Genomic DNA, 14,157 nt, shown 5'->3' on the forward strand with positions numbered 1-14,157 from the left:
AGAAAAGCTTAGAAAAATGTAAGATAAAATCTGTATGAGGTATGATAGCGTTCGACTTATATTACTATTCGAGTCAGCAGAGTAGTGATGGGAGAACGTCATAAATGCCAGAGAGCCTGTCTATGTAGTAGATTTATTTCACTATATAACATTAAATGTAATGGGAAAGAAAAGAAAGATCTCAGACTCCTCTGGTCCTTGCTATGTCACTAATAATAATGTTTTTATATAAATATGAAAGAAGGTATGATGCCAAAAAAAACACTATTGATTTATTTGATTGATGCCAAAATTTCTGTAATAATTTTTAAAAAAATTTTCTTCCATGATATGGCAAACAATGCTTAATAGATTATTACTATACTGAATTAATAAACTAATGTTATGGGATCAAAGTCACAGAAGATAGCAAGTCTCAGTGCTTTCTAGAAATTATCAATTTACTAAAATATATTTTAATGTCTCAATAAACGAAGAAAAAAGTTAAAGAATTAGATGAGATGAAACTTCTTAAAAAGTAAGTTTCTTAAAATAATCAGCTGTTATGATGATCATCATAAAGGCTGGCTTCCTGTCACTGTGTTAGCGCTCGCTACTGGTAGAGGTATATTTCTGAGATAAATGTTTTCTCGGCAGTTTGTGGAGAAAATGAAGAATTCAAAGAATGCGGCACAGCATGCCCAGCCAATTGCACTCATCCTCAAGGACAACAGCTATGCCCAGCCGTATGTGTCAAAGGTTGCTTCTGTTTAGATGGATTTGTAAGAAATTCTCAGGGAAAATGTATACGTCCTGAATTATGTCCTGTAGGTAAGTTATGTGTTAAAATTTTTATGAAATAAAGTTGATTTATATAAAATTTAATGACACAAGTAACTGTGTCATCTAACATCCAATTGAACTTTGCCTTAATTTCCTTCGAACTGTCATGTTCGTGATCATTCGCAGTATTTGCAAAATGAATAACTTGCCTTTATTTTGTGATGCCTTTGCGTCACTCATATAAATCAGCCCTGTTATAGAGAAAGAGTTTTAAAGCCTTCTGACACACATCTGGCTGCTTAAAAATTATTTTCTGCGCCTTTTAAATATTTATTAAAATGAAAATTATATTATTATATAATTATTTTCTGAGTTATATTATTATCTCATTGAATCTCGAATCACTGAAAAACTCGAAAAAAAGAAGCTTTTCAATGTTAAAAATTGGTACATTTAAAGAAATATAGTTTAACGATAATTTGCAAATTATTTTAGCTTGCTTTTTTCACACATGCAGTGCACTTCTTAAAAGTAGCTGAATTCAAACCCAATCCTTTAACACTCCATGATATTCGTGTTGCATCAGAAATCCGCTTGCAAGTCTGGCAAGTGATTGAAATTTGCTAATTCTGAAATCTGCCAATCAAAGATTTGATATTATTTTGATACATCAGTATGTGTGTTGTTGTTTATATTATGTGTATTTGCCAATAGTAACTATAGCGCAGACCTAAATGACATACGTTAAAATATCTTCAGGCGATTAGGATGACGCTAGAGATAGATATTAAGGATCGATATTTCAATATAGGAATATTGAATTTTATGGTAGAAATCTGTGAACCCTGATATTATTTTCTGTAACTGTATACGAATTCATTAGATCCACCTCTTTCACATTCACGATTCTCTCTAAACTGAATGTAAATAATTATAATCTGATTGTTTCAAAAATCTTTATATATGCTAAAGTTATTTATGTTTACTAAAATCAAATGTAAAGAAATATGATTTGTTATTTTATTATTAATAGCAGATCCCTTTATGGGTTGAGTTTAAATTAGTATGATTTGATTTTTCTATTTTTTAAATAATTATTTAATTGCTCATAAAAACTGTGCTTTAAATATTAAATATTAAAAAATGATTGTCATATGTGTGCTTAAAGAAGATGATCCTCCAACGGAAATAGTATATAGGTCTGTAATATACCAATGACGGAAAAATTCTCTTCTTGTTTACAATTTCAGAAAGGAAAATTGTTGTTTCAGCCTAATCTGATTACGATTCAGCGAGAGAGAAAAATACTTCATGTAAGAAAATGACTTTCAATTAAATATTCTTGAAAAGATTATTTAAAAGAAATATCCTTTTTGAAGAAATAAAAAGATAAGGCCTTAATTAATAATCTTAGAAAATAGCAGCATTTTGTACATTTTAAGATTCTCGGTCAGATTTTCGTTCTAATAAAGGCCGAATTATCAAATAGGGAAAGTAAGCAATCACCCAGGAGCTCGGATCATTTGAAGTCCCGATACCTCTCGATTTTTTGTACCACTTTCAAGGTTATCTAAATTTGTGCTTTCATTTGTTTTATAAAAGTCATGCATTTCAACTTAATGAAATTAAAATCAATCATCGTTTAAATTTCTGAACATTATTCTTATATTTTTTTCAAGCTTCCAAAGTCGCTTGCAATTAAGTGTGATCCTTTTTAAAGTAGTTGGTTTATTGAATCACAAATCATCAAACATTCCTGGTAAACTTTCAGTATTTTGAATGAACCAAAAAGAGTCCAGGACTTTCTTTACCATTTTATTTATAATATTACTTTAATTTTTTATACGCGAAATGCCGAAACTATCTTGAAAGTTAACCTTATTTAAATGTTTTGTTGCTTCAATGTGGTTAAATATTTGTTACTTAAACACTGATTTTATAGATTAAATTAAAATCAATAAAAGTATCGTTTTTGCAAGTTCAGAATGGCGGGGGCGAAAATTATACTAAATCCTCACTTGCTTCTAATAAAAAAATTTATAAAAATGTCAATCAGTGCTAAGAACCTATATAGTACAAAATATTTTAGCTTCAAAATATTTGAATTCTATTTTGAAACATTAACTTTTAAATGAAGAAATTTTACGAAGGTTTTGGATTAAATATCGAGATTATTAGTCTTCTCCATTTCTGATTAATTACCTTACATAGAGACGTTTAAATTATAATAAAATTTGATTCGATATCTTTCAGTTTGCAAAGAAAATGAACAGTTTCAGGAATGCGGCTCTGCTTGCCCCCTCACCTGTGACAACATTGGTACATCGAATGTTCCTTGCCCACAACAATGCGTTAAAGGGTGTTTCTGTAAACCTGGTTATGTTAGAGATAGAACTGGAAGATGTATATTGCCTAATTTTTGCCCAGTTGGTAAGATAGCACTTAATGATATGAATAAATATTTTATTCTTTCCATTCATAGCATTAAAGAATTGTATGTTTAAAAAATGTTTGATATTGTAGCACAATACCTCATTTAACATCTAATTACGATGTATTTTCACAAACAGATCCTAGATTTGCATGTTGGGAAAAAATAGCGATATGTGTCTTCAATTGTATTAATCTGGTCAATGCATGTGTACTATTTAATGTCAGTGTCACAGCATCGAATGGCGTTCAATATTGAATACTAGCTTTGCCATTCACAGAACGCATGCCATTCTGTATTCACCATATATAGAAGGAATAAAAGCAAGGTGCTTATTTTTTCAGTTATAATAATTCGTGTATAATTCTCTTTCCAGTGGTAAATGTGCCGTTTGCTATCAATGAACATATTTAAATCATAATATAATTTAATATATTAGACTAACCATACTAAATGGTTGTTGGTTAGTTTTAGCAGCAGATACTTTCAAACAAGCAGATACTTTTTTAAACCAAGTCTTCGCAAATATGTTAAATGTTTTAATTTTAAAAGATATTCAGTAACATAAATTTCTCACATTTTCATCCAGAGGGTATTACTTGTCACTTGCGCTACAGAAAAATAAGTATTCTAGGCTTTTCAGAACAATTTTATAAGTATTTGATTGTAAAATTTCTAAGTGAAAAAATACAACTAATCCAGTCTGTTATTTACTGATAAAAGTGAAAACTTGCAGAAAGCAAAAATATAACATGTGGGCATTTTTACTACTTTGCTTTGAATATCGTATCTGGGATGTACGATGAATGTTATCTATGATTGGTAATCAAACAAATAGATCACAAATTTTCATTTTAAAGCATAATTCCTCATAATTTTCTGAAATTCTACCAAATACTTAATAGAAAGCTTTCCCATAAAGCATTTTTAGATGCAATTTAATTATTAGTAGGAATAAAATCGAAATATTTGGGGAAGGAAGTTATTGGTTCTAGTTTAAAGTCTTATGAAATATATTCTTTTTTTATATATATATCCAACTGCACAGAATTTTATTTCAAATGAAACGAGCTGCTTATTTTAAAATAGTTTGTGGAGTAAACGAAGAATTTAAAGAATGTGGTTCAGCCTGTCCTGCTAACTGCACCAATCATCTTCAACCGCAAAGATTGTGTCCAGCAATATGCGTTAAAGGATGTTTTTGTAAGAGCGGATTTGTAAGAGATTCATCTGGAAAGTGTATTCTGCCTACCATGTGCCCAGTAGGTAAGTTCTTAACTTCCGAAATTTTGCTACTCCATCGCATTTAGCTCTAAATATATCGAAGTTTTTCTAAATCAGTCTTCAATTCTGTAAAATTTATTTATTCCTTTCTAAATTAACATTGCAACACCAAGTATGCTTTTAAGGAAAAAGTTATATACATAAATTAAGTAATAAAAAAGAGCTTTTCACAAGCTATGGCGTTCATTGCTACCCTTATCTCCTAAAGAAATTTAAATAAAGGTAACATTTTTACTTGGAATGAAATAATTGAACTACCCAAACAACTCTAAAATGAACGTTTTCTAAGATTAGAATAGGAAGATCTCGTATCAATTTGGGGGATACAGAAAGAAAGAAAGAAAGCAGGGAAAGAAAATTTTGAAAATCACAAAATACAAAGCAAAAAAGAGATAAAAACAATACATCCAAGTTTTGAAGAGAAAATACAAATTAAGTAGTAAAATTAAAACTTGCTATCAATGAAAGTTTATTTGATTGCTCATTATAATTAGGATAGAAAAATCATTTTTATGATCGAATGTAAGCAAAATTCTATCGAAGGTCAGTATAATGAAATATCAACTGTCGCATCTAACAAAAATTATAAATTCGAGGGCAAAAAAAGGCTTGATGGTGTCTCAAGATATTGCACCATTTTCAAACTCCACTGACAAATTTTCATACCTGTAATCATTTATCAATCAAAGTATCAAATATATCAAAGGTAACATAATAAAGATTGAGTGAATAAGTCCATACAGTGATCGTCTCGCTTAATCTAAGAACATTTCAAAGTATCAACCATACTTATTTCATGAAAAACTAATATTATTTAACGACTCTCGCATTTGACCTTCATTCCTATATATATACATGCTTCATACAGCAATAAATATCGGTTCTGTTAAAGCCCTTAAATAAGTCTCATAATAAATAAACAATTCGCATTGCACATAAACCGTATTAAAGACTTTAAGTGAGTCCTATAATAATTCACACTTCGCATAAGTCGTATTAAAGTATTTAAATAAATTTTATAATAAATTAAGCATTCACACCTCGCATAAGTCGTATCAAAGGTTGAGTGAACAAGCTAATCGTCTTGTTTAATCAAAAGAACGATCATATCCAATATTCTGTATTAACTTATAGTTAAGTATTAACTGTAATAGTTAATTTCATAGCATACGATAGATACTATCTAAATTTGCAAAATTCAAAAAATTTTTAAGTAACGGAGCTTATTCACAATTTTTATTTTGAGAAATACCTCTCAAATATGACCTTTTTAAAATAAAAAAATTCTATTACCAAGTCAAAAGTCCATATCATTTCGAAATAAAGCGATTTGAAATTTTCGAAACATGTGCATACTTTCGCATTTTTAGAAATACTTTTCCTTTTGGTCATTTCAACTTAAATTTCCAGTCCTAATTTGTACTCTTATACTGTAAATTTTGACGGCTTACACTTTTGACATTTACATTTCTTTTCATTGCAGTTTGTAGACCAAACGAGGAGTTCAAAGAGTGCGGTCTTCCATGTCAAATAACTTGCGACAACCTCGGCATTCCAGCTCTCCCTTGTCCACTTCAATGCACAAAAGGCTGCTTCTGCAAACCAGGGTTTGTAAGAAATAGAGATGGAGATTGTGTTCGACCTAGTTCGTGTCCAATTGGTAAGCAAATGCACAAACAAAAGTAATCAACTTATTTCCTAAATTATATACCAGAAAAGGAAAAAAAAGGGCAAATTTTGTTTGAATTTTAAAGTTGTATTTTATTTTACAAGGATGTTAATCTATTCTCAATTTGATAAAGAAAGCCACTATATTTTGGAATAATAAGCAAATATGTCTTTTTATATTTCGCAAGTCACTTTGATTTTTCAATTACTATCATTTGTGATTATGATTTATGTTCGTAATAAACGGATATAACATTAAGGAGAGGGCTGAAAGCTGTTCGAACTGTCATGATGTGGTATTGATCTTCATAAATTAATCAATGAGAAGAAAAGCGGGCCAATTAATAGTAGTAAATAATTCAAACCTCTCAAAATCTGCTTTTATGGCTTAAATAATCTTATTATCGAACGCAATATTACTTTGATCATTAATAAATACTCTCAGACAGAAATTTAGAATCTGATTATCTTTAACTATAAACACATTGACATCTAATCTCAAAATAAGTTGTCATCGTTAAATTTCTTGAAAATAGGTTTGGTTCTCAATATGTTAAAAATATAAACCGCTTACTCAGAAGAAATACGATTTGTACTTTAAAAAGTTTTCTAAAATTTTTAATTAAGTGTATAAATTGCTTTTAATGTTGTTGAGTTAATTTTATTTCTTGTGAATAAACTGAAAATTTTCGACCATACATTTTTGTGAGTATACTTGCTACCAAAACTAACCGATTTTTGAAGCGTTGAAAATCATTATTTTAAACCATATCGTTGGTGGTCTGGAGGAATATCCGCTGATCAAAGCACAGCATTTCCTCGAAACAACAGGCGATGGTATGAATATTGGAAATTCGAATCTTCATAATTCGATCAGTTTTGCCGCAAAAGAGTGAAACTTTTAATGTTTAAAACTTTATTATGCCATAAATGTTTTACTAAATATGATAAATAGGTATGAAGCTCTGTATGAAAGATTAGATTTCGTAAGTTTTCAGCAGTTCATTTATTGACACAAACGGCATAAAATATAATACGTCATTTAACGCCTTTTTCCAGCTGGAAGTACATACTTCTCTCTAGCGACTAAGAAATTACTATTAAACCTCTATTATAGTAGACACTTTATATATAATGTGTGTAATTTTATAGTCATTATATATAATTTTTAACTCGATACCTGCAAGTCTTCGGTGCTAAAAAAGGCTTAAAACTCCTAACTATAATTAGGGCTCATTTAAATTTTCAGCATAAATGACACTTTTTTACAAAGTAAATCATAATAATTGTATATTGTTATTTTAAAATTTACTGAGCATCTTTAAGAAGACTGGTTTACGCTCTGCTTGTTCAGAGTATAACTAAATGATTGGGTATATTCTATGAACTATAGCACAGACAAGCAAATTTAAAAATTATGTACGATCATTAGAAGAATAATACATGAAGGATGCTCCTTATCTGTTTTATTGTAATTTTATAAATAAATGAAATCTGACTGTCTACTTTTCTGAAGGGCAGATTGTGGAGATTTTATGTTGTGTGCTTTCAGAAGTTGCCTTCAGAAGTTTGAATTCGTGATTCCTTCGCTTGTTAAATGAAATATCATAGGAATCACATCATTATCATTCTATAGATTAGGGCGAAGGAGCAGCAAAATCCTTTCTATGGATGCTTTTATAATTGCGCTTCTGTCTTCTACAATTTAAAATATTTATCAATATGATAAATGTGCCTTTTTGTCATCTCATTTAAATATCCCATTTGCATTTGTTCCTATAGTTTGTGGAGAGAACGAGGAATTCCAAAAGTGCGGTACCGCATGTCCAGCAACTTGTATCAGTGGAACAGAACAACGTCCCTGCCGTGCAATTTGTGTTCGAGGCTGCTTCTGTAAACCAGGCTTTGTCAGGGATCTAAGCGGCAACTGCGTACGACCTGAATTGTGTCCAGCTGGTGAGTTTGGAGTTTTATAAAATTTTCTTTATTTTCACGAAATCAGCGTGATATTTAAAGAAAATATTTTCAAAAAATGAGATTTTTAAATGAGATGGGAATCTCACTTACTATTTCCTTTTTAAATATAGGAATGAAACGAGCGTAATACAAGCATTTATTTTTGAAAACAAGATCCTTCCAGCATATGTAATTATTAGGATACTTACAATTAAAATTGCAAGCTATTATTATTTTTTAATTAAAAAATACATTACAAAATGAACTTCTCATAAATTAAATATATAAACTATTAGCCTAGTAAACAATACTAAAACATTATCAGTAAAGAATTTTTCCTTCATTTTTTTCTAAACTTAGAAAAAGATTACATACTACTTTAGTACATCGTTAGAAAATTCCCTATTGCAATTACAGAATTCTTTATTAGAATTATGCCAATTGCAATTAAAGAACATCACCTTAGAATATTCCCATGAAGAATTTAAGACTTATAGGCACGAAAGAATAAAAAACACAAAGTCAATATTGTGTAGTTAAAGAATGTAGAAATATAAATTTAAAAAAACCATAATTAAACTGCAATAAATATTAAAAATACACCACTTCTTATTATCTTCTATGCCCCAACATTAAAAATATTCTAAAACAAAGAATTATATGATCTTACTTTTAATTTTAGTAAATCAACTTGTTCTAATTTTATACTTTTGTTGAGCTGACATTCATAAAATATTCAATTATGTGATTACAAACATTTTCTGTGTTAAATAGAATATTATTTTAATTACAATTAACTTTTAAAAAACTTATATTTACCGAAATTGACTAACACTTCACTGTTTTTATTTTTATTATTTTCACAAAAAAGAAATTATATTTTTCTGCACAGCATGCAAGTATAGGAAAATAACAAGAAAAATTTAACTAAAAAATAAAAGCACTTAAATAACAAGACATCAAAGGGAATATCATTTGATTTAACACTTAGTATCCCAATATTCCTTTATATATTCATTATCTCTGTAATGAAGAGGTCTATTTTTATTAAAATTAATATATTATTTTTCAGTTTTCTAAAATGGTGATTATTAAATAGTTAGAATTTGATATCTTAAACATAAATTAATTGCTATTATCAGGCTTCCATATATTACTTTCTGATATTTTTCTTAATGTTATTCGTACTTAGAAATACAACAAGATTTTCAGCACATTTTTATTTGAAAGGCTTCTAACAGAAATTAATTAAAAGTTTTTAACCCGATAAGAATTACATGAATACATGATATATTTGTGAAAATAATTTTGAAGGAAAAAAATCTACAGGAATTTGAAGGAAAATTTAAATTACCATCATATTTATTTTAATTTTGATTATACCTATTCTTTAATTAGCTACATTAAGATTGCTCTCTTGAAACGCCTTTTTTGTTTCATATGATCATTTTAAACCGTTTCATTCCTTCAGTATCAAAGAATTTCTCCACGAACTTTTTCAACAATTAAAAACAGAAAAACATTTATTGTGATTCCTTATTGGTATCTAAGGCTTAATACTCGGATTATTGCAGATAATTACAAATTTCGATTGAGTGACTCATTATGAGGAAGCAGAAAAATGTTTTATTAGTTTGCTGATATCCCTTTATCCAGATAGAATAATAGTTCATAGAGAAATAAAATTGTCTTCAAACTTAATATCGTTTACTAGGAAAAGTGTAGAACAAAATCTTCTTTCATGCTTCAAAGAATTTGTCCTCGTTTTCATATATTTAACCGACAAGTATTTCATTTTTAAAACTACTTTCCATTCTCATCGTAAGAAAAATATATTTTCACATTATGAAAAATTACAAGCAAATAAAAAGCGCACTTTTATTCCTCTGAATATTACTAAACAATAAATACCTTACTATAGAATATATTTCGGATCAATAAAGATCGAAAATTTTTTGAATAACTACGTTAGAATTTATATTTCATAAATGTTTATAACAATTACCTTGCAAATACTTTTTAATTATATTTTTCAAACAATTTTATCAAATGAATTTCAATTTTTTGTAAAAGTTTGCAGGGAAAACGAAGAGTTTCAAGAATGTGGTACAGCGTGTCCTGCCAACTGTACTAGTCCTTTACCACAGAGTCCATGCCCTGCAATATGCGTTAGAAGCTGTTTCTGTAAACCAGGTTTTATTAGAGACCCAACTGGAAGATGCGTAAGGCCAGAACAGTGTCCAGTAGGTAAGTTTCAGCCATTAAATCTATTCTGAAATAAAATTTCGGAATGATCACAGCAGAATAGTAACAAAACGTTATCGAGAAATGTACTATGCCATTCAATAAATATGAATTGATTTAATTTGCTTTCCACTACTAGAAGATTCTTGAAAATAAATTGTTTTTGATTTTTTTTGTGTGTGTCAGTGTGTGGAGAAAATGAAGTTTTCCAAGAATGTGGAACAGCATGTCCTGCCAACTGCACCAGTCCAGTTACTATGCGTCCATGTCCTGCCATTTGTGTGAGAGGGTGTTTCTGCAGGCCAGGTTTTATCAGAGATCCATCTGGGAGGTGTGTGCGCCCTGAACAATGTCCATTAAGTAAGTGTAATTTTGAAAATATTCTAAATCCATGAACAATAAGAAAAGAGGATATATTTTTAAGTGTATGTCTGTGCACGGGGGAAGGGGTGGTACAGCGACAAAGTTTGTTTCTAAAGCATGAAATTTAAAGATATGTGTTCATTTACAAGTCAAATGTGGTTTTCTATATTTAATTCAAATATATATAAAAGTTCATAGAAACCAATCTCTTCTGACAGTCTGTAGTGAGAATGAAGAATTCCAAGAATGTGGTACAGCATGCGCTGCGAATTGTACTAATCCTAAACCAACGCATCCATGCCCGGCTATTTGCGTGAGAGGGTGTTTCTGTAGACCAGGCTTTATCAGAGACCCATCTGGAAGGTGTGTAAGACCAGAGCAGTGCCCAGTAGGTAAGGGTTTAGTTTTAATAACGATCGAATTGATATCGAAGTAGAATATAAGAAAATAAAAATTCTTCAAAATTTTGTATATGAAATAATGTAGAGTTTCAAACAAATCTTAACTAATTATCTTAGATTTCAACCGAATTTCTTCTCTTTGCGCAATTCAAATTCACTCCAAAAATTTTTAAAATTATATTTGTTTCACAGTTTGTGGTGAAAATGAATTATTTCAAGAATGCGGTACATCTTGTCCTGCCAAATGTCCTAATCTACTACCACAGCTTCCATGCCCAGAAATGTGTGTGAGAGGTTGTTTTTGCAAACCAGGATTTGTCAGAGATCCAACTGGAAAATGCGTAAGGCCAGAGCAGTGTCCAGTAGGTGAGTTTCCAGCATTAAAGCTATTCTGAAATAAAATTTCAGCTAAAAAATGCCTTTCACTTGAACGATGTGCATTTGGTTATGTTTCCCAAATTAAAATGTATTGAATAAAAATTTAAGAATTATAGGAAAAATTTACAGAGAAATGCAATGTGTTCTAGGGTAATATGGTACTAATAAGACGACTAGGCGCATTCCTTTTTATAAAGAAGGTGTTTACTGTCCTGATAAAAAAGAAAAAGACGGCTCAGTAGTGCGCTGATTTTAATTAGTCTATAATGTTTTGTGTTAATGAAAAAATGCTTGCTTCCCTTCCGGAAAGATTATTTTATTTTAATCCCGTAAATTTTCTCTTTTTCATACAGTTGGTGAAATAAAGAAATGTGAAATATTATTAAACCTGATATGGTTTTTAATGCTCTTCAATAACATGCAATGAGTTTTCTTAAAACTTCGTCTTACATGAATCATAAGATATTTTATTAGCGTAGCTGTTGATAAAAAAGATTACTAGTGACTGTAGCCTCTGCATGCTGGTATTCCTTCAAAATTGAAGATAATTTTTATTTAAGATTTCAACTCCTACCCCCTTTTTGGTGTGATTTTAATATTTCTTACAGTAATTTGAAAAATTTTGGATATTTTAGAGTAATTTAATTACACTCAAAGGAAAATAAGCTTTGCTCATAGAAATAAATTGTTGTCATTAATTTCTTTTCGTAATTGAAATAAAACCCAACAGAAAAGAATTCATTGTGAAAAAGAGGAAAATGACCGAATTAACTTCACTGGTCGTATTACCATCGAAAAAAAAAATGTTCAGCAAAATTTAAAGTGGAAATCAAAAATTCATTTAAATACCTAGAGAGGACAGTAACATTAATAATAACGCGTTTTTCATTTTATCAAAGTCACAATTTTACATGAATTAAAAAACATAATAAAATAAGACAACCATTATTACCCCAACTACCTTGATTGCAGTGGATTAAGTAAAATTCACTGACATTTCTTTCTCCCCCCCCCCTTACTTTTTTTTTCTTTTGCTTTTCGTGGCTCAGAGATAAGTGACAATCAATTTATCCCTTTCTTAATGTTATAGTCTGTGGTGAAAATGAAGTGTTTCAAGAATGCGGAACAGCTTGTCCTGCCAGTTGTTCATCTCCTGTACCACAACGTGCATGTCCGGCAATCTGTGTGAGAGGATGTTTCTGCAAACCAGGTTTTATCAGAGATTCATCTGGAAGATGCGTGAGGCCAGAGCAATGTCCGTTAGGTAAGTCTGTAGTTTAAAAAAATCTAATCTAAAATTTCGAAGTAATTTCCAAAGAAATTGTTGCAAATGTCATCAAAATGTGCTGAAATATATTTTTATGCTTCGAAGAAAATATTTGAAAAAATATATTTGACTTCTAAGAAACATTTTTTCATTACTTTTTACCATTTAATCTAATATTTATGTAATTCTTTTTACTAGTTTGTTCTGAGAACGAAGAGTTTCAAGAATGTGGTACGGCTTGTCCTGCCAATTGTACGAATCCGATACCACAAGGTGGATGCCCGCAAATTTGTGTGAGGGGTTGCTTTTGTAGGGCAGGCTTTATTCGAGATCCCACTGGAAAATGCATACGGCCAGAATCGTGCCCAGTTAGTAAGTATTAAATTTTGGAAATATTTTTCATAGAACTATTAATAAAAAAATAAATGTAAAAACCATTTCCAAAAAGAAACCCCACTTTTATCAATATATAAAAATAAGTAATAAATTTTTCATCAACAAATGAAGGTCAAAACAAAAAAATTGAAAGTATGGAGACTAGACAGAAAAACTCTTAAAAAATTGAATTGCAATCACATTTATAGTATATTTTATATTTCATGTAATGAATATTCTCGATTGTTTGTTTCGTATGATATTTATTGCGATTCTTATGATATATATACTTTTCATATATTTTTCCTACACCTCACGCTTTTTGTTCCGACCTACAGATTTTTCATAATTTTTATTTTTTTATTTTTCCTTTATATTAGCCTGATAAACGCTTTTTTTTCTTTAAGTATTGCATATTTCATATTTTGTAGTTTTTAATCTTTATTTCTTATGATACTCGCTGTGGATTTTGAAAAAAATATGTAAAAACCTAAGCCTTATCCGAGAATAGAATGTGGTCAACCTGGTTCTGCAACGGTGTAAGTATATCGATGTATCAATTTGGCCGACGTTTCTTCTGTTTACATCCATGTTATAACCAATAACATGAAATTTCATCGGGAAGAAAATTGTCTTCTATTAACTTTCTAGATTTTAAAAAATAAATATTCCAATTTATGCATAATCCATGCATTTAGTATTCTACTAGAATATTAAATATTGTGGTTCAAAATAATATGTTTATTTTAAGAATAAATTTTTAAATTCTTTTTATGATGTTCTAATTGATTTTTTCAATCAAAAGTATAAATAACAGAACGAAATCGAAAAGGTTTGGGATTCTGATAGAAATACTCTGAGTAAATTGGAAATTTAATCGCATTTTCAATACATTCTAACTATCAAGGAATATCCAAGAATATTTTTCTTATAATTATATTGTATCTTAATATAAATCAATGTGGCCATATATGCTCCAGATCTCTTTTTCAACAACTGGGCCAAATTCAATTTAATTTTAAACACTT

General features: G+C 29.6%; 1 protein-coding gene and 1 long non-coding RNA gene across 3 annotated transcripts in view; one reads left to right on the forward strand and one right to left on the reverse strand.

The window, feature by feature from the left end:
- Window positions 1-14,157, forward strand: part of LOC129960638 (zonadhesin-like) — a 164,517-nt gene that overhangs the window by 134,079 nt on the left and 16,281 nt on the right. Inside the window, exons 28-38 of the mRNA XM_056074187.1 lie at window positions 637-810; window positions 3,016-3,192; window positions 4,283-4,459; window positions 5,961-6,137; window positions 7,928-8,101; window positions 10,175-10,348; window positions 10,532-10,705; window positions 10,927-11,100; window positions 11,302-11,475; window positions 12,578-12,751; window positions 12,953-13,126. Coding sequence (XP_055930162.1) covers window positions 637-810; window positions 3,016-3,192; window positions 4,283-4,459; window positions 5,961-6,137; window positions 7,928-8,101; window positions 10,175-10,348; window positions 10,532-10,705; window positions 10,927-11,100; window positions 11,302-11,475; window positions 12,578-12,751; window positions 12,953-13,126 — 1,923 coding nt within the window. The remainder of the gene's footprint in view (window positions 1-636; window positions 811-3,015; window positions 3,193-4,282; window positions 4,460-5,960; window positions 6,138-7,927; window positions 8,102-10,174; window positions 10,349-10,531; window positions 10,706-10,926; window positions 11,101-11,301; window positions 11,476-12,577; window positions 12,752-12,952; window positions 13,127-14,157) is intronic.
- Window positions 1-14,157, reverse strand: part of LOC129960639 (uncharacterized) — a 63,343-nt gene that overhangs the window by 24,967 nt on the left and 24,219 nt on the right. The gene's annotated exons all lie outside the window — the stretch shown is intronic.

This window comes from Argiope bruennichi, chromosome X2 (assembly GCF_947563725.1).
Source record: "Argiope bruennichi chromosome X2, qqArgBrue1.1, whole genome shotgun sequence".
Lineage (NCBI taxonomy): Eukaryota > Metazoa > Arthropoda > Arachnida > Araneae > Araneidae > Argiope > Argiope bruennichi.